Source organism: Ctenocephalides felis, unplaced genomic scaffold (genome assembly GCF_003426905.1).
Source record: "Ctenocephalides felis isolate EL2017-DRISC unplaced genomic scaffold, ASM342690v1 CF-g0.4_SCAFFOLD_01886, whole genome shotgun sequence".
Taxonomy (NCBI): Eukaryota; Metazoa; Arthropoda; class Insecta; order Siphonaptera; family Pulicidae; genus Ctenocephalides; species Ctenocephalides felis.
Genome location: NW_020538040.1, coordinates 129,613,171 through 129,641,007, shown reverse-complemented (window position 1 = coordinate 129,641,007; position 27,837 = coordinate 129,613,171). Strand labels below are relative to the sequence as shown.

The following is a 27,837-nucleotide window of genomic DNA, read 5'->3' as shown; positions in this document are numbered from 1 at the left end:
CACGATGCCATGCATAGATAAACAAGGATGCCATGCAACCACTAGTTATTCGAATTATTTAAATCAGGAATTTTTCGAGTCAGTACATCACTACTTCATATTGTAACGATCTTACTAACTGACTACTGATAATGAGTGATGCGCATACTCGCATACACGCCCTAAATTGGCAACGGCTGGCATCTACCGGCATCGCTCAATGGCTTTGGCTTATCTCTACGAATGAATCTATGAATCATGTTTATATGGAAACATTAGCGAATAAAGAGAGCGCCACCTTTTATAAATAGCGATTTTGACGTTTTGTTATTTAGATTTCTGATTGCTTTGTTAAGAAGCGAAGTTATAAAGTTTAGTGTGATAAAGTATAATTAGCGTATATAATTAGTTTTCGCACAAAACCATGGATATATTTTTACCAATCGTTATTTTCATTGTTCTATTCATACTATTCTTCATATGTGGTTTGTGTTGTCGTCGAAAAACACAAGGACAAATTTTCAACAGTTGGTTCATTTTTAGTAATACATGCAAATATCATACATTTATTTTATAACCCCGTTTATATTATATAGCGCCAGTTATTATAACAAGCACAACACATGAACCGGTTGATGGTGCTGCACAACAAACTGCTTATCAGAACACGAATGCTGCTCCTTACCCTGGCACTCAACCAGGCTACAATGCGACAGCGTATCCACCTTATCCTCAAGCTGCATATCCTCCGGCACAACCATATCCGCCTCAACATTATCCTATTCAACCACCATACCCCTTGAACAACCCTCAAGTTATGCCTCAACCAATGCAATCATCAGTGCCTGGTAAGCTGCTTTATTAAGAATATATTTGTAAGTATTCGTTACTTATAATTTTTTATATCAATTACAGCTGCCAATGTTCTTCCACCACCTTATTCAGAAGTTGTGCGAAGTGAAGCATATTCAAAACAAGCACCTTTCAATCCTAATTATTAAATGTCCAAAGCTCGCTGTGTGACTGATACCATCACATAATGAAATGTAAAGCTGTAATATGGCTGTAGTTTGTTATGTGTTATAAATCCATCATAGAATTATATGATTTCTCATATTATGAGAAGATACTGCCTTTTGATGGGTAACAAATTTGAGCTGTCGATCTAACTTCAGTCGGTATAATCTTCAACCTTTGAAATAGTCCTGTTTTTTAATACATAATTTTAACTGATATTTTTCATATGCCTCTTAGTTTTACATTTATAAATGCTCATATTCTAGTTCTCATGCCATTTTTTAGTTTTACATTTATCAAAAATAATAATTTTGATTTTATAAATGAATTATTTGAAATGCTGAGCCAAAAAGTCAAATTAATCTATCATGGATACCTCTTTGTAGTTACATATTTAGTCACGAATGTACAAAGGTCAAACAAAAGGTACGAATTGATGGCATGCAAAATTTTCTCATAGTTTTTTTTTTTTGCTTAGTTTTTGAGACTTATATGATGCCTTCTGCAGAAGCAACTTTTCTCAAAAATGTAAGCACATTAAATTTTTGCCAATTAATGCGTATACAAATATTGCATTTCAAAGTGATCATGATATGTGTAGTTATTATTTTATATAATAGTGATGTGTTAAAAATACTTCAGACTTGCTCTAATCATTTGCCAAACATATATATTTTATACTTTCTATGATTAATATTGTTAGTATTAAAGATAACAGCACATTCTGTACTTGATAGATTTTGGCATTAGCATAAATTTTCATTTATGAGATTTTTTTTATTAGCATTCGTATTTTTTTATACAATATTGTAAATAGTATAGATATGAAGTCCAAGATATGTTATCAAAGTTGACCTAGCTTAAGTTATAGTTGTAAACCTTTGATTGTGTATTGTTTTATGAATTCAAGAAATTTTAATTAAATTTTTTTTAAATTTCAATACGATATTTAGTATTTTTTTTTCAATCGATATTTTTTATAACAATTGAACCATTTCCAATATAGACATAAGCATTTTTATATTTAATCGCAATTTAAATCTGTTTTAAATTTTATATACTAATAAACTTTAATATTGTAGTATACTTGTCAATAAGAAACGATTGCCTAAATTTGACCTAAATGTATATACTTATTGAACATATTTTTGTTTTTAACTACAATGTTTTTAAAAGTACAAATTGTTTTCCCTCAAATTGTTAAAAATTTAATTATGTTATCACCTGAGAGACTATGGTTTAAATGCACATGAATTTGTGTGTCATTCGTTAATAAATAAGATATATATTTTTATGGCATAAACATAGGTATTAACTTTGTAAATATTTATAGGTGTGTCCATATATTTTTGCTAAATTCAATCTCTGTGATTATAATTTATAAGAGTTGAATAATGTAAAATGTGTATATATATATATATATATATATATATATATATAATAAATAAATAAAATAAAATAAAATGCTAAACATTCAAGTATTATATTTGTTGTAAACTATTTATAGCTATTGTATGAAATATGGATATGGTTAATCAAGCATAAAATTATACAAGAACTATTTTATTTCTATAAAATGAATTGTGATGAGAAATTTTAATGTTATTTCAATAAAATAAGTTTACTGCTAGAAAAATCTAGTAATGTTGATATATTTTAGTTTCTGTTTTATCGATAGTACTACATAATATTTCAAACTTATCATTCTTTTCTTTAAAAAAATTTAATAACCTATCATTGATGATTGTGATAATATTGAGTAGGTACTTATATTGTGTGCAATTTTTTCCTCGATACCTCATTAATCTTTGGCCTGCCTTTCCCAAGGTTTTGTAGCATATTTAGTGGGATACATTGAAATATCAATAAATTAGCTACTTCTAATATTACTGATACAAAAAAATAAAAAGTAATAAGTAATAAGAAAATTACCATTACTAAACCTGAGTAAAAAAAATTGATATAGAATCTAATATATATAAGTAATATATATGTATTCATATTAGGTATATTAATTCATATACATGAACTTAAACAAATAAGTATTTATGCATACATACACACACGTATGTATGTATTACATACATTATATATATATATATATATATATATATATATATATATATATATGTATGTATGTATGATAGTTTTTTGACATTGAATCATATTATATTTGAAATAATTATCAGCCTCAAAGAAAAACATTGATTAATTTCATTGTCGATTCTGAGTTGCTAAGCATCCCTTTTGCTTAGGAGGCATCATGTTGTCTAATTTATTTTTTTGATTTAAAATTTTTGGTTAAGTGTTTATTTATTTTTTGAATTTTTTTTTAAACTAATTTAAGTGTTTGAAGTTTTTGTTTTTGTTTGGTTGATTTGCTGAATGATGACACACATCAAGTCTCGAAACGTATAAATAAAGATTTTTTTATTTCTGCAAATATTTTAAATTAAAATTAAAAAATTTTAAAATGAGTTCGGGGTGGACAACCCTTGATAAAAAAAACAGTTTTTCGAAATAAAAAGGATACTATGTATTTTTCAATTCCGAATTATAGAAAATTAAAATAAAGAAAATTGGTCCCAAAATTTAAAAAAAAATGGTAGGGATAGACAAACCTTGACAAAAATAAATAGTATTTTGAAAAAGGTTGTATTAATTTTGTCAACTCCGCATTAAAAAAATTATAATGGAAAAATTGACCCCTAAAATTTAAAAAAATTAGGGCTGGACAACCCGCAATAAAAATAAATTGTAATTTAAAGAAAAATTTAAGCTTTTTTATTGAGATTAAAAATCTTTACTAAAATTATGTCAAATATATTCGATAAAAATGAAAAAATGATTAAATTACTAAAATGATTAAAATTAGGGGTTGGTGATAAAAAAGTAAAAATGCAGGGTTGTATGTATTTGTTAATGCCACATAAAAAAAACAAAAATTTTTAAAGGTAAACGACCCTTATCGCTTAGTGGTGTGAAAAACAGGTAGTAGCCGTATTCAGACCCACTGAATACGAATAATTTGGTCAAAATCGGTGAAGCCGTTTCGGGGGAGTGCGGAAACGAACTTTGCGACATGAAAATTAGAAATATATATGTATATATATATGTATATATATATATATATATATATATATATATATATATATTCTATATATATAAAAATAAGTCGGGTTTTCCTTCCTGACGAAATAACTCCAGAACGCACGAACCGATTTCGACGATTTTGCATTCGTTGGAAAGGTCTCGGGCTCCGCAAGGTTTATAACTAAGAAAATTAGTTGTGCATGGCATCGTGCCTTAATGCAAGCTACTGGAACTTCACGCACCGTAATTAAAATTTCGAGTAATGACATTAGTGAGAATTATCAGAATTATGCTTGGTTAAGTCAACGAGCAATTCTTGCCGCCAAGAAATATGTTGGCGATTTGGTGACATACCAATGATTCCGACTGGTCTTCCGTTTGACTTCAAACGATTGCAATTTCCAGTTCGCCTTGCGTTCGTAATAACAAGTCTCAAGGCCAATCGCTTAATGTTTGCGGGATAAATTTCAAATAGATTATTTAGAAAATCATTGTTTTTCACATGGGCAGTTATACGTTGCCTGTTCACGAGTTGGAAAACCATCCGCTTTGTTTGTGTTAACGTCAGACCAAAAAACAAAAAATGTGGTTTACCAAAGAGCACATCAATGAAACGGCTAATTTGCGGATTCACTTTCATTTACTTAGAGAAGTTCAACTAAAAAACACTTCATTTTTATAATCGAAATAAATTCATTACTGTTGTTCAATAAAATCAAATTTTTCCTTTTCAAATATAAGCCAAACAAAAAATTTCTTCATCTTTCTCACGAAACCATCTGGTGGCGAAACGGAGTTCGTCGGGTTTGCTAGTATATATATATATATATATATATATATATATATATATACATATATATAAAACGGAAACGAAATTTGCGACATGAAAATTAGAAATATATATGGGTATATATATATATATATATATATATATATATATGTGTGTGTGTGTGTGTGCATGTATGCATGTATGTACATACATATATTACGCGTGAACGTCTCCTAGCCGAAGTGTGTTATATCGCGCTCGAATGAAACGTAACCGCATCTGGTCGAAACTGTTGAGGGAAGTTATGATAAAAAAAAGTCGTGATGCTCATACGCGTCAAGAATGAGCGAATGTGACGTCACCGCGCTGGTGGTATCGATCGTCCGGCGCGAGGTCGGCGACTTCGGGTTGCGGGCTGCGGGCTGCGGGAGGCGATTAGCAAACATGGATTTGCGCGCTAGGAACCACCTTGAAGTCGGAACGCAGAACGCATCGCGCCGCACCGCTCGCCGCACCGCTCGCCGCTTACCGCTTGCCGCGTGAAGCGCGCAACACGCACGCACACACTCGACAGCATATTGCATCAGGGGTTGATGCCGCGCGGTCACTGGCGTCGCCTGCCGCGGTCCGTCTGCCGCGCAGTGATAACACAACATTCGAAAGTAGTTGCGTGGTCGTGGTGCTCATTCTAAATAGGTGACAGTGAAGTGATTACAAAGTGAACGATGGTGACGTTCGTGGGACATCTGAATGCGAGTAGCTAGCGAGAACAATTGGGGGCTAGACCATCCCCCACAAACGCTTGAGCATGAAGCTCGTAGTTAGATAATGAAGAAGCAAAACGTACGCACGCTATCGCTTATCGTGTGCACATTTACTTATCTACTGGTGGGAGCTGCGGTCTTCGATGCACTCGAGTCAGACACGGAAAAAAGGCGCTGGGAAACTTTGCAAGGTACGGCCAGCATGGGAAGCAGATTCACATTTGACTTTGCTGTTTTTAACCCGATACGGCTGTCATTCTAGTCGTATGGAGTTTCACTTACAATTACAACGCCCACACTCCGCACACGCATGCGGACCTTGCGGGAAAGACATCCTCAACACTTATGTTTGGGTTTCATAATAATCTCAATTGTAAAACTTCACACTTAATTTTTTTCGCTTTCGCACAAAAGATGACAATTGAAATTGAAAGTTGAAAAAAATCACATTTTATCAATATAACTAATGGATATTAGTTATATATGTACAAGCCACATGTAAAGAAAATGTATCTCTTCAGAGTATAGATTTTTCTATATGTATTACATTTCCTGAATCGAATGCTGTTTTTACACGGTATATACATTTCAGAAATAAAACGTAAACAAGGCGCAAAAAGAACATTAGTTCCTTAATATTCTAAGTTTGAATGAATTATTTTTATAAGCACTTCATTGTGTGAGGTTTTATAAAGTCAATATCATTCCTTTACGCGCAATGCACGATTTTATATTATAAAAGTAAAACGATATTAAAATAAAAGTGACAACTATAATACTACTTAATACTATTTAAAAGACTGAATAATAACAAGGCGCATAAAGAACATTAGTTCCATAATATTCTAAGGTTGAATGAATTATTTTCATAAGCACTTTATTGTGTGAGGTTTTATAAAGTCAATATCATTTCTGTACGCGCAATGCACGATTTTATATCATAAAAGTAAAACAATATTAAAATAAAAGTTACAACTATAACACTACTTATTACTATTCAAAGGACTGAATAATAACATAACATAAATTAATGAATAAAGGTTGCATGAATCGAAATACAAAATAGACTAAAATTAATTCAAAATTGTTACTACTCAATAAAATAAGCTGGTTGTAAGTTAAATGTTAAACTGTTTATTTCTAAAATAAATATTTCGCTTTCATTAAAAACGATTTTCAATTGTGATATCTTTGAAACATACTAGTAATATCTGAGATTGTTCAAATTAAATTAATTTGTTTAACACATTTCATTTAATCGATTTCGGGTTCTAAAATATATTTTATCTAACAAGTGTAATTGACGCCAATCAGTAGCTACCATCTACGAAACACCACAGAAGTACCGATGGATTCTGATTAGAATTACTTGAGCACACTGCGAAATTCTAAATTTCGATGGATTTTTATAATTCAACCGCTTATAGGAGGCCTATAATATTTTTTGTGTTCTTTCAGAATACCAAATTTATTGTTGCATCAGAATCGTCAAAAAAAGTTCAACAATATATTACGAAGAAACGCACAGGCCGATTTTCACCAAAAGCTAATTAATGCGATTCCCAGCCAATATCTTTTAGTTTCAGAATTTTTCTAGTCGATCAAAATTGTGGCCTAAGACGTCGACGAAAAGTTTTAAACGTTTCTGCTAATTACAATGAAACGACTTGGCTGATCGTCGCGCAGAACTAACCAATGATGGTCCTTATCCGGATACATTAAATTTTAGAAATCGGTACAACCATTTTTTAGATAACGTCGACAAAAAGTAAAAAATTGTCTAAAATACACACATATTCATTTCAAATTTGATCTCATTCGATTTAGAATGACTTGAAAACGACAAGAAAATATAAAGTTTTTTCGTAAAAGAATAAACTTTTCGGGAAATTTATTACATTTTTCTCTAAGCTTATAATTAAAATGTAACATAACTCAATAAACAAACTATTTGTATATATTTAAATGTGAAAATTGTCTAAGCTGCCTCATTGCTACAACTACATTGTTATAACTGAAACAGCAACTAATATCTTTTAGATATGTCAGTCTATTAACGTGCGAATGGTTTTTTGGCACTGACCTTGCTACGCTTCAATATGAGGAAATAATTAATATTTTATTGCTAAATTGAATTGTTTTTCATAGTTACGACATGCATTAATGTTAGATAAATTGTCATCATAATAATCTTTCAGAACACATTCCATAAATATATATTGTCAATTACAATGATTCAAAATTGAATTTTATTTCGCTTGAATTCTATTTGCGAAAAACCTTGTCCACTAGCACCATTGGAAGAGTGGGAGAATAATATAAAGGTTTACTGAAGTAGTCCAAATAAAAAATGCCTTTTGATATTCGATAGTAGGCAATTCAGCTTACAATCAGTAAAAAAGTGTTTTTCGATCTATTGAGTAGTTTTCGTTTAGCTTTCGTTGAAAGGTGGAAAATAAAATCAAAAATGTTTATCATACTTTGCCTTTTTACTTTTGCAAGGGTAAAAAGGCATCTTGAGCTCACAAAAAGTTAAGACAAAGCCTAAAAAAAAGCAGTATTGTCAAAATTGGTTTGCCAAGTTTTGTTCTGATGATTTTTTACTGTAAAATAAAAAATGCTCTGGTCCCGATAAAGTTTATTACAAAGGCATTGTCTACTTTTACTCTTATAATTCAATCAAATAATCAATTCTGATGTCGACATTGAACAACTAATGAAATTAAACAACGCCGTTGAATAAAAGAGGCCTGAATTGATAAATTGAAGCGGTGATTTATTTTATCTTTGACCACTAGGTAAAAATTATTGGAATTTGATTGGGATGTTTTGTCATATCCAACATAGAGTCCTGACCTTGCACCTTCTGATTGCGTGTTTGCAATAATGCAATAATTATACTGGTGTCAAATTATACCTGATTCAGTGCTTTGCTCATATTTAATTTTCCTGTTGTTACTGTTTTTATTTACATTTGTGAATTACAATCTGTCGTTCTTATACAACATTCAGTAATTTTGATGGTTTATTAAATAAAGAAAAAAGGTCGAAAGGTCTTCCATTGGTGATCGATTCGATGTTGGATCTATTTAGCTTATAGATGTAGTCCTGTTGTGAAAATATTTAATTAAGCCTACGAGTAATTCTACATATAATAAGATTACTAAATAATATCAAAAATGAGCCGTTTAATGCCATGGTCTTTTATTAAGTTTTTGGCCATGATGTTAGGGTGGGTTGTTACTTATTGTAACCGCTTTTTTATTTTATAATCGAACCGTTACTGCAACTAAAATTTACATTATTATTAATAATAATAATATAATCTTACTTTACATACTTATTATGAATAAGCTTGACAAAAATTTGAAATAATATTAATTATTATTGATTACGGTTTGCTTATGAATAAGTAAAATATCTTATACATATCTTTACATACTGATGGACATTTTATTCTACTTTTTAATGCTTATACACAGTAAACGCATACATAACCTTTTTGGAGAATTGTGTTCATTAACCGGTATGCCTTGACTAAGTCTACGACTGAAAATATTGTAGATCCTTGTATACTAATAAAAAAATAATGTATATGAAGTACTGGATACATGTCAAGTTCAGTTCGCCAAGCTGTACCACTCTTCATCATTTTTTAAGGTTTGGAGGAGAAGATCTTGAACGTTTTGAATGGCGTAGAGTTCCTTCACGTAGCGTTACTTTACGGTATTTGCGACCTGATAACGAATTAGCACTATTTTTATTCGTCGCAGTATACTGGATGAAAGATGACTAAATTTGGAAATATTGCTATTATATGATGCATTGATAAATAAATCATGATTTTGAAAGTTTTTATGCTTTTGTTGCACATATGGTTCTATCGACATAAACATATAATAATAAACATATTCGTTTATTTGGGCAATCCGGTAGTGTTCTAAGAAATGGTAAGAAATCAAAGTATATATTTGGTGAGTTCACATTTTAGATGGTGACTTGCTAATTCTAAACGATGTATCATTGGCTGCTTGTAATTTCTATTTTGCCTTGTTATATTTGCGGATGGTTCTCCAAGGGTAGCAAAAGACGTCAGAACCAGTATCTAAGAAAAATCATATAGTATTTTTTTAGCCTTTACTGATCTTTGTTATATTTTGTATTCGGGTTTTGTTGCAAACTTTTTAGAAAAACGATACCTGGCACCTGGCATTTTCTTGCCTTTTTAACGAATTTTTTTTGGTACCAGCATTTTGAGTTGTTGAGCCGTTCTCTGCTTTTTTATCCTAATTTATTTTTTAAATTCTCAATTTACTTCTATAAGTTTTGCAAGCTTGTTTTGTTAGTTCTTTTAGTTGTTTGCTAATGTGATGACTATGGTATGGCTGATTTGTTGAATCTGCACAATTTCGCGAAGGTAGTACGCTTTGGGTTTGCAAAAAGGCCCATATGTAAGCAAGTAGTCGTTGAATTCCCAACGATCTGAATATGCTTTTGCCGAACTAAGCGGCTAAGGAATGTGAATGTCACGAGAACTACGATGAGCGGCAATCTCCAACTTCTTTTCCTAAGACCAGATGTTTAATTCTTGTTTCTGATGAGGCGCACAATCTGGTTATTAGTACTATAATTAAAAATAGGGGTTGGCAGTTGGTAGCTCAAAAATCACATCATTCACTTGGCTTGTAAGTTTTTTGTTGATCTGAGCAATCACATATGGAAACTTTGTGTACTCATTTTATATCGCTGCAATTTTAAACTGTACATTGATTTGCGCAAATGAAAGGTCCGGGCTGTTGTTCCAAAATGATTTCATTGTATAATCCTTCGAACACTTGTCGGAAACTATACTATACCTTTTATTCGTCATGTCATCAATAATGTGGAATATATATATAATATATTTATTGTTATACACAATGATATCTGTATTATATAATATATGACAGCCTGTCCGTCTTATCGAAGTTGCTTGTAATATTAACCCTCCGTCAGTCGGCGTGGTCTGGCCAGACTTTTTTCGACTTCAATTAAAAAAAAATACTTCCGGTAATCCCATCCACTTGAAATTTCTTGACTTTTCCTAAAATTTCATTAGCTGTCGATCAATAAAAAAATCAGGACGAAAAAATGTACAGAAGGATAATTATAAGGATATTAACTTTTTTATACTTCGAACGGCCGGAGTGGTCTGTCTAGACCACCCATACATTTTATATGAAATATACGCTTTTTGATATATGTAAACTAGTATTTTGTCTTTTACTGGTATTTTCTATTCAAACTGCATTTTATATATTCTTTGCTATGTGTTGTAACATGAATGTTAGTATTTTCACGACGAGAGTTCCTTGAAAACCTACCGAACTTAGTGGTCATCGCAAACATTGAAAATCGGATGAGTAATGCGCACACTATCAACAATTTTTCTACCCGTACTGCGTTCGAATTTTTTTTGGCAAGCCTGTAGTAAAATTATATTTTCAACTTGAATTTTACAGTTCATTTCAAAGGCGACGCACCTCATTTCGAATTTCACATTCATTTCGAAGGAGCCGAAAAAGAATAAATATTGTTTTTCATTGATATAAAACAGAAAAATAAAAATAATAAAAAAAGCAACGATTTTTTTATATTCTTTGATTTTTTTATATAATATAATATATATATATATTTTTATTATAAGCAAGCACAACACATGCAAAAGACGGTAAAAAAAAGAAAAAACTAAACTATAAATATTTACTACTAATAATCGTTAATATATGACACCAAAAACTCATTTACCTCATATAAATGCATGTAAAATGAATGGTGGTCCAGCCAGACCACTCCGACCGTTTGGAAGTGAAAAAATATCCGACCGACGGAGGGTTAAACTTTTATTACACCCTAATACACCTTAGCTTTTTTTTTTTTTTTGACTGATTCCTTTATGTGTCTAATTCCAGTAATCGAAAAAAAGGTGATAAGAAAGTACAACATATCATCTGACGACTTCAAAATAATGGAGACGGTTGTATTGAAATCGGAGCCGCATAAAGCAGGTCCGCAATGGAAATTTGCGGGCGCTTTCTACTACGCGACTACGGTTCTAACGACCATCGGCTACGGTCACTCTACGCCTAGCACGGTCAGCGGCAAGTTGTTCACGATGTGCTACGCCAGCGTAGGCATCCCATTGGGCCTAGTTATGTTCCAGAGTATAGGAGAACGGGTCAATAGGCTTAGCAGGTGAGGAATAAGTACCAACTATTCACTTCTCGCAAACTGATAGTAAATGAAATAAAACCTAAGATTTTCCATTTTTGAAGTTTCAAGATTTTCTGATTGCTGGGATCTTCTCACATATTAATAACACAAAGTTTTATTGTCTTCTAAAAATTCAAACGTAATTTTAATTTGTTGGTTACTTTACCTTACATTTATCTAAGAATTTTCAAAAAAAATCTTAAAAATATTAATTCATTAAGAAAACATATTTAAACCAATGAAAACATGTGCGTAATTTTGAAGCGGACCAAATTCTCAAATAGTAAATATTAGTATAAGATAAACTAGTTGGTATTGGTATTTTGCTTCGAAGCAAGTTACATGAACTTCCCGATATGTGTGAATAATCTACTCAATCAATACAAAATAAATTAATATATGAGTGTATGAAAGTATTCCGGGTGGATTTATTACACATAATTGAAAGCAAACGAACACGTTAATCTGAGTATTTTCTAAAAGCAAATTTTCAAAATTCTATAATTTTTGTAATTGAACCAGTTTTCGTAGGACTTTAATGGTTTAGTATGTTCATTAAAACCAAGTACTCTATCGTTATACCAAGTAAATCATTTAATTCTAATTTTATCAAACGTCAAAAAAGCTACTCATTTTCTCAAATTTTGATGAATTTTTAAAATTAAACTACTCGTCGTAAGGGCGTAATATTTCAATAAGTTGTATAAGATCATGATATATATCATAAAAAAAAGTTTCATAAAAATCGACTCAATTTTTTTTTCAGCAACGAATTACAAGAAAACGGCTCGGTAGATTTTCACCTAAAACTAATCAGTATTATTCCCAACTAATATTTTCGAACAGTTTTTGATTTTTTAAAGTCGATTCGGTAGTATGAGCTTAAATGTGGACAAAAAGTTCAACACTTTTTTGCAAATTTTAAAATAACGGCTCGGCCGATCGTCGCACAAAACTGACAAGCGATAGTCCTCATTGAGATACATCAAATGGTTTTTAAGTTTTTGAAATCGGTGCAGGCGTTTTTGAAATCGGTGCAGGCGTTTTTGAGCATACGTCGACGAAAGGTCTAAGCCAAAAAAACGAAACTAACATTTGCAAATTTTGACGAATTTTTAAAGCTAAACGAGTTGTCGTAGGGTCGTAATATTTTAGTATGATCTAGCACAGGGCTTCTTATTTCCGATAGTAAATGATATTCTGATTTGATTTTTATCCAAAATTCATGCATAGGTACTTGAGAAAATCTGAGTCGCAGAATAGTATCACTTGTTAATTCAACAAATTCTTCTTATGCTTTTAGCTTAAAAAAACTAATTTCTTCAATTTCAATTGAAAATGGATTGGAAATCCTTTGTTGTGTATCGATATCATTGGGAAAATACCTATGCCTCAAATTTATTTTTTAACATAAACATATTAACGCAGACTCCCTACATAACAGTTTTGCATTGCCGCTTTTTTCAAAAAATAGTTATAATATAATTACAATAGTATGCGACTCTCCACCCCCTGGGGGTCGCAACCCAGAGTTTGAAAAGCCCTGATTTAAAAAACTATGATATCTACCGTCAAAATAATAATAATAATAATCGTCCAAAAATTTTTTTTCAACACTTTATCACAAGAAAATGGCCCGGCCGATCTCTACCAAAAACTCATCAGCACAACCCAACCAATATCTTTCGAACGGTTTTTGAATTTTCAAAATCGATTTAGAACTGCGGGCTAAAACGTGAACGAAAAATTTTTCACTTTTCTGCTATTTACAAAGAAACGGCTTGGCTGATCGTCGTGAAAGATTAATTAATTAAGCTTAAAATTTTCAATTATCTACTATAACATATTAATTTTGCAAAATCTTGTCAACTTTTTTATGAATAACAATGTTTTTAGACATCTGAACAGTTTTTTATCGACCTCTGAATTCGGGACTAAAGTGAACTTTACCCTTCCACATACTTGAAGCTCTCTTCCTCTATCATGCATTCCGATACTATTTTGTACATTTTACTTGTGTTTTCCGACTTAATCATCACTGCCCTATAATTTTAAGGTTGGCGTATAGTCCCAAACATAGAGTTTCTACATCTTCTTTATTCTTATTTAGTAGCTATAATCTTAATAAGTAATGATTTTAAATAAGTAAATAAATGAATAAATATAAAACTTTAAGTTACTGTACGCCTTGAGAACTTGTCCATAGCAGCGTAAATGGTATACAATACCATGCATTGTACATGCGATATTTCAGGTAAGTGATTGTTACAGTAAGTGAGTGTTGGGGGTTGTTCGTTTTTTAGTTACAAACTAGCTGTAAGTGGAATTCTGTCTTAAGGCAATTAGGGCATCGTGCCTTAAGGCAAATTGCTGGAACTTCCCGTACCAAAAATTATTATTTTTTTAAAAACGATTAACATTTTTGAAAAAAAATTACTTCGAAAAAATAAGATTTTTGACAAACTATAAATTTGACAAAAAATTACTTTTTTTAAAAAAAAAAATTGAAAAAAAAATTTGAACTTTTTTCCGGTTTTTTCGGTTTGAGGTAGGGGAACTAGGTATTGCAGTCCACCCGACTTGTAGTTTTTTTTTAAATTTGTGGCACCGCATTGAAAAAAGTCATTTTGAGAAAAACGTATTTAAAGTTTTTAATATAATGTACTAAATACACCATTTAATTCAATGTACTAATACACATAATGGTGTTCAAAGATGCTGACACATTAAAAAGGTTATGTGTCTGAGGTATTATAATGAAAAAGAGAGCAGCTGGCATACAATAGCTCGCGGAGCGATGAAAAAAACGGTTTCAGAGGATCATACATACATACATACATATATATATATATATATTTTGTAGAGTTTCGAACAAGAATCCAAAAATAATACAAAATAAAAAACAAGAAAAGTTTTTAAAAAAACAATTTCTTTATTTAATTATTTGTTTATTGTCGACGTTTCGGAACTAGGTACGTTCCATCTTCAGGACATCTGTCAAGAAACATGATCTTGATGAGATTTTAGCAAACAATATGTTTAGGAAAAGAAAATAGATTTTTTCTTAAATAATGAATTAAATTGTAAAAAATATAATAATGTACAGAAATATGATAATATGTTCAAAATAAAAATGATAAAAATAAATGAGTGGATTATCAGAACAGGATATTAAACATAATAGAAAAATTTTTTTGAAAGTTATGGAAATTTTTTTTTTAAGAAAAGGTTAATGACAAAGTTGAATTAATTACCTGTATGTTTGAATATTTGTTAGCACTTTTTCACTAAACAAGCTTTTTTAACAAAAATGATTTTGTGAGTTAATTTTCCGCCGAATAATTAGATTTTGTAAATCAAAATTACTAAAAAATTTGTCTTTTTTAAAATTATTATTTGAAAACACAAATAATATTGTTCTCTGGATGTTGTTCGATTGGTTTTCGAAAATTAACTAAATGAAACTGGTGTGCCTTTTGTAACACGTGTAAACACTTGAACGAGAGATGTGAGATTGTATGTGTGTGTTTTTATATGTCAGGGTGTGAATTTTTCTATTATGTTTAATATCCTGTTCTGATAATCCACTCATTTATTTTTATCATTTTTATTTTGAACATATTATCATATTTCTGTACATTATTATATTTTTTACAATTTAATTCATTATTTAAGAAAAAATCTATTTTCTTTTCCTAAACATATTGTTTGCTAAAATCTCATCAAGATCATGTTTCTTGACAGATGTCCTGAAGATGGAACGTACCTAGTTCCGAAACGTCGACAATAAACAAATAATTAAATAAAGAAATTGTTTTTTTTAAAAACTTTTCTTGTTTTTTATTTTGTATTATTTTTGGATTCTTGTTCGAAACTCTACAAAATATACACAAATCCAAGACTCTACCATTCAATATATATATATATATATATATATATATATATATATATATATATATATTAACTTCGTCAAAAAATAGATATTAAAATTATTTTTTTTTTAAATAATTCTAATGTTTTTAGCTTTCATAATACCAAAAAATCTCAAAATCGAAAACAAAATAAAAACCGAACAACCCCCTTATGTGAGATTTGCCTATTATATATGTCGATGTATTATATATTTGAATCGACCATTCCAGTGTGGTGATCCGCAGCGTGAAGACGTCCCTGCACTGCGGCCAGACGACCGCCTCCGAACTGGACCTGATCTGCGTGGTGACCACGCTCAGTTCCTTGACGATAGCAGGCGGCGCGGCCGCTTTCTCCCGATACGAGGGCTGGAGTTATTTCGATTCAGTCTACTATTGCTTTATAACGCTTACTACTATAGGTTTTGGCGATATGGTGGCCTTGCAGAAAGATAACGCTCTTAACAAAAATCCGCAATATGTGATGTTCGCATTAATTTTCATTCTGTTCGGCCTCGCGATCGTTGCCGCTTCGCTGAATCTTCTAGTGTTGCGATTCGTCACTATGAACACGGAGGACGAACGCAGGGACGAAGCGCAAGCAATTCAGGTAAAACAAAGATAATTTAAACTAGCTGTAAGTGGAATTCTGTCAAGGCAATTAAGGCATCGTGCCTTAAGGCAAATTGCTGGAACTTTTCGTACCAAAAATTATTAATTTTTAAATACGATTAACATTTTTGTAAAAATTTTACTTCGAAAAAATAAGATTTTTGAGAAACTATAAATTGGACAAATTTTTACTTTATTTTAAATTTTTTTTTTGAAAAAAAATGTTTTCTTTATTTTGACATATTTTGGAAGATCTGAACTTTTTTTCAAAGCAATCGTACTGCTTTAACTGCATAGAGACAAAATATAAAGCGCGTAAGCGCCGCGTCGCTGCCTAACGTATAAACATTGGTACGGAAACCATAGAAATGTAAACAAAATTTATACTTATTGTTAAAATCTCTATAAAATATCTGATAATTTGATGTGCATATGTCAAATGATCATTTTTGACCGCCAAATGGCATTTTTTTTTTACTTTTTTCGTTAGATCTCCAAAACCGCTAGAGCTGCCCTTATGAAAATGCCCTATTCTTCATCTTGTCAATACGAGTAGAATGTTGTTTGAATTATTAAAATCGAACGCTTCGTCCTCTCAAAAACTGAGGTACCGTTTTTGGCACTTTTTGCCCCATATCTTTGGAACGGCTCGACCTGCCTCCGCCAAAAACTAATCGCACGTCTCCTTATCAATACAAATCGAATGTTTTTTGAATTATTCAAATTGCTTCATCCGTGTTCCCTAAATCGTCGACGAAAATTTGTATCCGCACACACATACATACACGCACACACACATACATCCATTTTTTCTAAGGTATGCCAAAATATTCAGAAACCTCTGAAACGTAAAGATATATAAAAATTTTCATTTTCGATTTTTTTGCGATTACTATAACTTACCCTACGGGAATTTAACAAAAATGATGTATAAATAATACTTTTTTATTTATTTGATTTTGGCCTTCAGCCACTTACAAAATTTGAATTTGTTTCCTTTACTAACTTTTTAACTTCCCGTAGGGTGTCATAGTAATCGTCCAAAGATTTAAAATGAAAATTTTTGCATATCTTCACCTTTTAGAGGATTCTGAATATTTTGGCATACCTTAGAAAAAATTAATATGTGTGTGTATGGATACAATTTTTGTCCCCGTATTCGCGAGCACGGATTAACCGATTTGAAATATTCAAAAAGCATTCGATTTCTATTGATAAAGAGTCGTGCTGATTAGTGTTTGGCAAAAGTCGGCCCAGCCAACTCTGAAATATGAAGCATCTCTGAAAGAGTGCAGAAAATACAAATTAAGTTTTTGAGAAAACAGAGCATCCATTTGAATGATTCAAAAAACATCCAATTTGTAATGATTTTGAGTGCAGTTTTTGAGAGAACGAAGCATTCAATTTAAATGATTCAAAAAATTTTTGCTTCTTTTGACGAAACAATTGTTTTATGAATTTTTTTTTTATTTCGAATTACAAAATAAAAAAAATTAATTCCCAAAATTTTTTTTTGAATATTGAAAATAATTCGGATTTTATATACTTTAAGTTACAATGAAAGTTACAGTATTTATAATAAAATATGTGAAAACATTTAAAATTTTTCGAATATTTCATAACAGTACGGGAAGTTCCAGCAACATTTGCCGTAAGGCACGATGCCATACACACCACTAGTTTATATCGTATTCTATTTAATGTTTTTCAATATATTGATTTGTACATGTTTCTATTAACATACACTTCTACGTCATATTAGAAGTTTATTAGAACTTTACAATCAATTTTTCAAGTACATTAATTTTCACAATTAATTTTTTCAATTAATTTTTTTCATTTATGAGAAGCCTATTTAGGAAGAATTTATGAAATAGGAATTTGGTAAGGAAAGAACTCAGAACATAATATACACACAAAGTATTGATAGAGTCTCTTCCTATAATATTTACCTTAAAATGAACCGTAAAAGTATTTTATCGAGCCCTACATTTTGCCGTTTTAAATTTAATAATATTTAAATCATGTGAGCCAATAATATTGGTCTTATGATACATCAAATTAGAACAATTAATATTGAAATGACCATAAAATGATCAATAAGGTATTGAATTTATAAAACTGTACACTGGTATAATTTGAACCTCAGTGGTTCAATTTCATTTTTCCAAGTTGTTTTTCAAAATGAATATTCGACGCCGTGCTTATAAATTTTAACTCAGAATGTCCAATAATACGCTGAATTTCAATATTATTGTACTGTGTATGCTTATTTAAACTTTTAACTCCAACATTTTTTATGAAAGATCTCCAGGTGTATTCTAATTTCAATATTTTAATCATCTACATATATATAAAAATAAGTCGGGGTTTCCTTCCTGACAATTTAGCATTCATTGGAAAGGTCTCGGGCTCCGCAAGGTTTATAGCTAAGAATATTAATGCAAATTGCTGGAACTCCACGCACCGTAATTAAAAATTCGAGTAATAACATTAGTGAGAATTATCAGAATTATGCTTGGTTAAGTCAACGAACAATTCTTGCCGCAAAGAATAATGATGTACACGCACTGAATTTCACTATTCAATCAAAAATTGCTGACATACCAATGGTTCCGAATGGTCTTCCGTTTGACTTCAAACGATTGCAATTTCCAGTTCGCCTTGCGTTCGCAATAATAAGTCGCAAAGCCCATCGCTTAGTGTTTGCGGGATAAATTTCAAATAGATTATTTGGAAAATCATTGTTTTTCACATGGGCAGTTATACGTTGCCTGTTCACGAGTTGGGAAACCATCCGCTCTTGTTTGTGTTAACGTCAGACCAAAAAACAAAAAATGTGGTTTACCAAAGAGCACTTCAATGAAACGGATAATTGGCGGATTCACTTTCATTTGCTTAGAGAAGTTCAACTAAAAAACACTTCATTTTTGTAATCGAAATGAGTTCATTACTGTTGTGTAAAAAAATCAAATTTTTTCTTTTCAAATATAAAACAAAAAAATTCTTCATCTTTCTCACGAAATCATCTGGAGGCGACACGGAGTTCGTCGGGTTTGCTAGTTAAATATAAAATAGGGTATTAGTATGAATTTGAATTGTATTAATTAATAAGTTTATGGATCTGTAGGCGCTGCAAGGAGCTGTGCGCCTCGAAGGAGATGTTATTACTGCTAACGGATCAATATTGAGCGGAAACTTAGGTCATCATCACATCACAGAAAGCAGTTCCGTGGATCCAGATACCTCAGAACACTCTTTGTGCTCTTGCCGATGCTGTTGTTTTAGAACGCACTGCCATAGAAGGTGATATAATTATTAATATTATTACTATTATTACTTTGATCGAAGTGAAGGTATACGAGTGTGTTTAAAAAGTATTAGATTTTTAAAATTTCTCTTGCCTGGAGAGATCGTTTGTCAATTGTTTTCTGTATCGGAATACGTCCTCCTAATGAAACTATGATAAAATTTTCAACTGTAATCACATTTTACTTTGTCTGTGATAGTCAGTAAGGTTTAACGTGTTTTTATGATTTGACGATGCTTGTTTTTGTTGAACAATGGAAAAAAAATGTCGCCCTTTCATAGGTTTCTTCAACTTTAGGAACAGGTAAAAGTTAACCAGAGCCGTTAACCAGAGCTAAAAACAAACGAACAAGCAACGACAAGTGACCAGATGCGTGAGCAGTTATGCAATAAATTTTGCTGCCACTCATTTCATACTCAAAACATTTGAAATAATATTATAACATAAGTCAATTGATATGCCAGATTTATCAGCAACTTCTGTATTTGTGATTCGGTGATAATTTATAACAATTTTTTCTACTTTTCCATATTTTAATCGAATATTGACGTGCTGGCCTTTGTCATCATCACCGTTTTTACGACTGCTTGTTAGCACTCGTTTTTTTCTAATAGCAGACTCACAATAGGCTTTCTGTATCATTTTACAGGCTTAGTTATACTTTTTGTTTTATTTTTTACGCAAAATTGAGTTTAAATTCTTTAACACTTCAATTCTTCCAACAAGTAAAAATCGACTACAACAGACTAAATTAACAGTGAATATAGTTGAAAATTTCAACATGTTTTAGGGAAATGTATACACAAGTAATTAAAAATTTTCTAGTACATTTGGAATACACCTCGTAATCATTATGCCAGTGTATTGCTTTTCAATAGAATCCATAGAAGAATGGAGCAAGACATTTGGTTGTGATAACTTTAATAGTTTCAAGATCAGAAATGATCCATAAATTATTAATTTTACTGAAAATTCTAATTAAAAAATAGTGTTGTATTTATATTTTATGACGTCCAGAATACACATATTACATTATGGTTGTTCGGAAAGTAACTTCGTTTTTATAGACATTTTGGCACGTAATTTTCGTACTATAAACAATTACTTTAATAAATTATGTATTGGTAGTTTTGATCGAACATCTTTTTATTTCTGGTATTAGCATAATTCCGAGAACATAAATTTTTTGGTCGTTATTTTCAAAAAATAACATAATTGATTAAAAATTTTAACACACGGGCCTTACAATATAAGTTTTCAAATCATTTAATAATTATAGGGCTTAAGTATGTTGTTAGGTTCAAAAAAAAAAAAGAATTCTTTTATTACTACCAGAATTTAACTATTCTGGTGGTAAAAAAACGAAGCGACTTTACGAACAACCTTATATATTGGCACGTAGACTTTGTGATGAATATCGGAGAATTATTTCTTTTAGTAAAGCGGTTGATTTCAAGCATTTGAAATTAATTAGCAATTGAGGCATATATAACTTATATTATTTATTTTATAATATTAATAAATTTCTTTAAACAGGAGCCGGTTCTCGCTGAAGCGATCTCCTGGTCATACGCAACGGTTGCTTCCAGAACAAACTTTGCCATTACGAGAATTCTGTTTTGCTGTGGAACAGAGCCATGCTTCCCCTAGAATTATTTATACGGGAATTTCGAATAGACGAGCCCAATCTGTGTAACGACGCGTCTTCTGGAAGCGCCCTTTCGATAACTTGAAGTCGCAACAATTGCCGTTGATGGATAGCGTGGATATTTCTAATGCTGGATGACAAGGATAATGCCACCACCTGACGATGTGGCTAATTCCATCAACGGATGACGTGGTCATTTCTATCAAGGATGGCACACCTCTCATTCCATTAACAGATAGAACAGAGCAGTGTCTGTATTGGTGCAAGGGTCAATTTTTTGCGTTCAAAGATTATTTTGAGTTCGTCTAAAACTATTCCATGTAAATATATAAAGTAATGATGATAAGTATGCATATAGCCTTCCGTACACATTTCTGTCACTCACATGAGGACATTGTTTAAAAATCCAAAATTTAGATAGAAATGCTTTTAATTGAAATCAAATATGGGAAAATTAAATCTAAAGTTGTTACTACAAAACTTTGGCTCTGGATGAAATATTGTTTTAACCTTTGTCAAATGTTTACGAAACGATATATGTGTGCCAGTTCCTACGTATTAAGAACGATAAAAGTACGTAACAGTGAATGTGCCATGAAGACCCATCGAACATATCCGATTTGGTGTTATAAATCTTGTGCAAAGATACAAAGATTTTCTAACTGTGATTATAAGAAAATAGTAACGAATTGTTTTTGAAGTGAATTGTGGTTATTTGCTTTTTATTTGAAAGTGAATCTGTGTAAAAAGAAATTGAGACAATTTTTTGGGTTTCGTACTCGACTTAGCTTCCGTACTCTGCTCTCAGCAACCAAACATTATTTATCACATATGTTATTAAGCATTTATGATATGACATTACATTTATGAATTTTTATCTAATATCCAATTTTAAAATGGCAACAATGCATTAAACTCATTAGTACGGAATCATAAATACTACAACGACTAACACTTGGCAGTTTCAAAAATATTATTTAGGGCTTTGTACCACGAACAAAGCAATTGATGTGCCTCATTAAAAATAATGGACGCTTTATTTGTATTTTTTGCTTGTTATTCTTATATCTTTGTATGTTATATTTGCATTTTAAAATATAAATAACAGAAGTCGATCTTGTGCGTAATGAAAATTATGAATCAATATTTAAGGCACATTGAAGTTCAAATCAAAACTTTCTCTTGAATAAAAATCTCATACTAATATATCACAAATCTCATATTATTGAAGATTAAATTTTAGAACAGGGCATAATATGCAAAGGTAACCAAAATTGCAAAATTGCAAAACTTAAATAGCCGAAGTGGTAACTTAGATCTTTAAAAACAATGGCAAAAGTAAACTATAAAATTGATATGAATTAACTTTAGAGAATATAAGCAGAATTACATAAGGTTATAATAAGCAGCATAAATTAGCTGAAATCTAAGCGAATTTATATGAGTTCTATGAAAATTAATCTGATTTGACTTTTCGAATAAACAACACACAATGTCTAGGAGATAAGTCATACGCTGACGTCTATAAGAGGATCAGATGTGATTTCCAGAAATGATAATATAAATTAGTCTCCGTATAAGTTCTTGAAATACTAAGACGTAAATAGAGCTAAGATAACCAAATAGGAAAAAGTTGAAATAGTAATGTTGAAAGGAGACTATGAAGAAACTAATCACTAAGTCATTCACTAGGTCAATCAAACTCTGGACTGTGGATCAAAACCATTGGCTTTGGTCAAATGAGTAAATGAGTAAAATACGCTTGATCGCACAGAAAATGGATAGACATTGTCACAGTTTTCACTACCAATAAACAAGCATAAGATAGCGTTGCCATGACAGCGCTGTGTTATGAGGAAGAATTGCCCCCTTAATCTGATATCCTGAGATCTTTTTCAATATTATTCTCAAGATCGCCTTCTGTTATTCCGACTTTAGCAAAACTATGCATTTACATCAAAGCGTATTGGATTTATTGTATGTGATAATAAACCAGTATTCGAGCGCTTTATTGAACGAAAACTGTGCAAGTTTCACCAACTTTGTTAAAATAATGTTTACAGCGCTCGTTTCTCGTATGAAAGCAAAGATTTGTCACAAAAGTGCATTTGGTAGAAAACTATATGCCACGAAAGATCTGCATCATATTACCGAATATTTGACATGTCTTCCCAACATTTTTAGATGTTGAGAACTCCGCGGCACGAAATTATTTCGTTGGCGAATTGTATATATAAAAATATATCTATTTTGAGATATTCTTCCGTAACTAAGGGACATTTTTCTAGCAATTCTTAGTGAACAATAATTGAGTTTTAGATTAATATAATAGGCTTCTGGATTAACACATTGTTCGGCCTGTATTTCACCACCGGCATAGATTATTTGTGTAATAATTACATGAATTTTTTTTCCGAAAGATAATATGTAATCTAACATGCTTCCCAACTTGATTCAGATAAGTTTTTATGCCAAATTTGTTTCAGTATCATGCTAAACACAAATTTATTTAGTATATCATTTAATATGCTTCCAAAACTTTTGAAGATGCTGCCAAGAATGCAAACACCGACTTAAATTAATAAATATTGAAAATTGCATTTCAAAAAGTACTATCCTATATGTCGGAAAAACAATATTGTGCACCAGAAGCCATACAGTGACAAATTTCTAAACATAATATTAATAGCTCAAAATAAAATATTATAATATAAACATTTCAAAAGTTAGTCGACAATTGTAATAGAGCGCCAAAATTTTCATATTAAAATTAATCGTAATACAATCTTTACATAATTTTTAACATAAGCATTAAAGTAAATGAATTAATTTTGATTTCTATGAATTTCAATGTTAACAAACAAAATGAAAAAATAGTACATATGTATTTTATATAAATTGTAAATAGATTTGAGAAAATATGCGCAAATGTATATTAAATATCATTTTGTAAATATAACATTAAAATTGAATGCGTGATGATTCTTCAAATATTTGATGCACCAAATGTAATTTTAAATCAAAACAATTTTATAACATTTTGAAATGAGTTCTACAAATTGTTCATTCCTAGGGCATTGTTAAGCGATTTATATACATTTGTCTAATTTTATATTATTTATTGCATAAAGTGTAAAAGCTGGCAATGATGTAAAAATAATGATGAAACAAGATTTAGAGTAAGGGCTATCGGAAACTTGAGTAAAAGATTTGTATGAAGTTCTTTAAGTTAAAATTTAATTATTATTCTCCTCTCTTCCCATATGTGAATTACACAAATTTCTGTAACATGCAAACCAAAACTGAATGTAAAGCTTTTTTTAATATAATTAAAAAATTCAAAACATATTATAAAAATTAATAACATATACTTCACTCAATAAGTGCGTAGGATAACTAAGAAAAACCATTCATACTTTCCTTCGAAGACGATATACCAATTATAGCAAACTTCAAGGTTTTCGAAACCATTTTTGTTGTACGATTTGTAGTTAGCCACAAAATTCTGTTATTATCTCATCATTTGGCAAGCATTTCTTCAGACCAAGCATCCTTTTGAGATCTGAGAACAGGATATAGTCGCTGGGGGGTAGATCTAGAGAATAAAGTGAGTGGAAAGCAATTTGGATCCTCATTCATGTTTTTTACTCACTGTTTTTACAGATTTGTGACTTGGTGCGTTGTCCTGCTGGAAAGCACGGTTTTCTTTTTCAAATGGGACTGTTTTTCTGATTTTGATCTTCAAATGTTCCAATAATGTTATACAATAAGTTACTGTTGATGGTCTGGTCTTTTTCAAGGTAGTTGATGAAGATCATTTATTGCGCATCCCAAAAAACTGACGCCATAACCTTACCTGATTGGTTGCATTTTTTCTCGTCATCATGTCTAGTCCACTCGGCTGACTATCTATTTGACTCCGGAGTGTTGTGTTGAAGCCAGGTGACATATTGATATCCATGATGACATATTAATGCAAACACTCAGTTTTATATCGGTTGAACAGCTCCAAATATTCTTACAAATCATCAACTCGTTATGCTTTTGGTCAAACGTGAGTTTGCGCGGCACCCATTTAGCACAGAGATTTTTCTTATTCAAATATTTGTGAACAATATGTCCATTACGTTCTATTGATATCTTTAGGGTGTCGCCTATCTCAGGCAATTTTACTTTTCGGTTTTCCAAAACGTTTTGGTGGACTTTTTTGAAATATTCCGGTGTAACTACCTCAATTGGCCTTCCAGATCGTTCAGCATCGTCAGTGTCTGTATGACCATGATTAAAAACAGCAAACCACTTCTTTAAAATCTACCCTTAACAAACAATACTTTAGCAGTAATGTAATTTTTACCCATCTAAAAGTAATGATAAATCAACCCACGAAATTGCTTTAAATTCACGGTTTCAAAAAACTCAAATGTATCGTCACTTGAACCTCTGTAGCTTGTAAACTAATTGTCCGATTGTCATGAAATTTTTAAAATATATCATCTTAAAGCTGTTGCTTCCTACAAATCATATGGATGCTCACACAGCTACATCATCTATGTGCTATCCTACGGACTTATTGAATGACGTTACATATATATAGGGGAGCTAGGGGCTTGTTGTAACAGTTTTTTTATCATTACATCCCAAAATTCGCAGATTATATTTCCTCAAGTAAAACTAATTTCATCACTAATGTTTATTATTTCACAACTAATCATTTTCTAGAAAAAGTGTCTCACCGCGTGTAGAGAAAATAGTAAGACAAAAAAGCGACAATAATACCTCTATACATTTATTTTTAACAAAATTGGCAACTTTCCAAAGTAAATATAACATTAATACCTCCTACATATGCCCATAACTTACAAATAACCCAATCAAGATGTGTAAGATTCACCATAAGCTGAAACTGCAATTTCATATTATATGCCAAAAACGACGGAAGTGCGCACTTATGTTTACTGCTATGACAATATTAAGTAGGTTTACATATCCAATCGAGGCAAAAAGAAAATTAATATCGATCAATTGAAAATTGATAAATAATATAATACATATTTTGAATTTTTAAATTTTGCTGAAAAAAATAAGGTTACTTCTAGTTTTGCTTTACATGTTATAGAAATTTATTTTAATGATCGGGCGCTAAATCAATAAAAATTGAATTAATTTTAATTTGAAGTTTATATGTAATCAATACGCTTCGAACGATATTTAATGATTTTTGTTTATTTTATTATAAATAACATTAAAAATAATAAATATATTACTTAATGGAATATAGACATATTCTCCAAAAATGATTAAAATTCATTACTACTACGAACAATAATGAATTGATTCAAAATTGTAGAAAATTATAGTGTTACATGGTATCAAAAACCAATTATGTAATTCATACTTATTATTATTAATGTATTTCATAGTGCTTATTTTCATATCCACTGATATTGATGAAATTATACAACTCAGATTTTAATTCGATATGTATATCAATTTTCATAAAAACTTACCTACAACCGAGCAGAACAGTAAGCAGTAAAGTTCCAAATTAATATTAGTTTTTCCCGATTCATTGCCAGCTTATAGATCCTGCAAAATTGTTTAAATTCAATTATGTCATGTTTGTGAAGCAATTTATAAATATAGCAACTTTTATACATTAGCAATTATCGAAATTTGTCTTCTGCATAGCCTATCCATATTTTCCAGGTAAGCTTGAAAATTTATTGAGATTTGTTTCTGCTTAATTAAATCACTGACAAGTATTTTATACTATATAGTTAAATAAATATTTATTTAAAAAATTAATCAGTATTATTAATTATTAATAAGTCATAATTAGCAAGTTACATTATATCCTATAATATATAAATATAGTATTAACTTTCCTAAAAATAAATTTGTTTTTGCCAGAAAATTCTACTTGCTAGTTTTACGTTTTTTGACGTTTCAAGTCATTCTGAATCGTATGACACCAAAATTGGAAAATGTTTCGCGTGCATATGTATAAGTGAACCAAAATGTGACCTTTTGTTGCTGTTTTTTTTAATTTAATTTGATTTGATTTGATTAAATTTGATAAGAACTCACGTTGATTAGTTTTTCTCGACGATCGACTGAGCCTTTGGTTTAGAATTTCAGAAAAATGAGCAAAAATTTCCGCCCACGTTAAAATTCTGAACTGATTTTATATATTCAATAACTATTACAAAGATATCTGTTGGGAATTATGCTGGTTATTGTTTGGTAAAGATGCTTATGATTTAAATAATATGAGCCTACTAAGCCATCCGGTACGACGTGGGCTAGCACCAACTAATAACGGGTTTGATCCCAACCTCCATTACAAGCAGTATCGTATCAAATTTTCATTGGAAATTATATAGATCTCATTCTAATTTCAAGCAAAAATCTACTTTCGCGGGCATTGCTGCATTGCAGACAAATCCAAAACTATTAGATATACATGCCCGGTACTCAATACC

At 30.8% G+C, this 27,837-nt stretch overlaps 2 protein-coding genes across 2 annotated transcripts; both read left to right on the top strand.

The window, feature by feature from the left end:
* The first annotated feature begins 296 nt into the window (after nucleotides 1-296).
* On the top strand, nucleotides 297-1,656 carry LOC113378087 (protein shisa-5-like). Its single transcript, XM_026618603.1, has 3 exons — nucleotides 297-506; nucleotides 576-827; nucleotides 895-1,656. Exons 1-3 carry the CDS (start codon nucleotides 404-406, stop codon nucleotides 978-980), a joined length of 441 nt encoding a protein of 146 aa, XP_026474388.1. The 5' UTR covers nucleotides 297-403; the 3' UTR covers nucleotides 981-1,656.
* A 3,849-nt stretch (nucleotides 1,657-5,505) lies between these two features.
* Nucleotides 5,506-21,709, top strand: LOC113377726 (two pore potassium channel protein sup-9-like). Its single transcript, XM_026618136.1, has 5 exons — nucleotides 5,506-5,813; nucleotides 11,574-11,856; nucleotides 16,017-16,395; nucleotides 19,528-19,703; nucleotides 21,244-21,709. Exons 1-5 carry the CDS (start codon nucleotides 5,687-5,689, stop codon nucleotides 21,401-21,403), a joined length of 1,125 nt encoding a protein of 374 aa, XP_026473921.1. The 5' UTR covers nucleotides 5,506-5,686; the 3' UTR covers nucleotides 21,404-21,709.
* Nucleotides 21,710-27,837: the final 6,128 nt, after the last annotated feature.

Coding starts and splice junctions, on each gene's coding strand:
- LOC113378087 (XM_026618603.1), top strand. CDS start 404: ATGGATATATTTTTACCAATCGTTATTTTCATTGTTCTATTCATACTA. Junction 507..575: donor ACAAGGACAAATTTTCAACA/GTTGGTTCATTT, acceptor TATATTATATAG/CGCCAGTTATTATAACAAGC. Junction 828..894: donor AATGCAATCATCAGTGCCTG/GTAAGCTGCTTT, acceptor TATCAATTACAG/CTGCCAATGTTCTTCCACCA.
- LOC113377726 (XM_026618136.1), top strand. CDS start 5,687: ATGAAGAAGCAAAACGTACGCACGCTATCGCTTATCGTGTGCACATTT. Junction 5,814..11,573: donor GCGCTGGGAAACTTTGCAAG/GTACGGCCAGCA, acceptor GTCTAATTCCAG/TAATCGAAAAAAAGGTGATA. Junction 16,396..19,527: donor ACGAAGCGCAAGCAATTCAG/GTAAAACAAAGA, acceptor ATGGATCTGTAG/GCGCTGCAAGGAGCTGTGCG.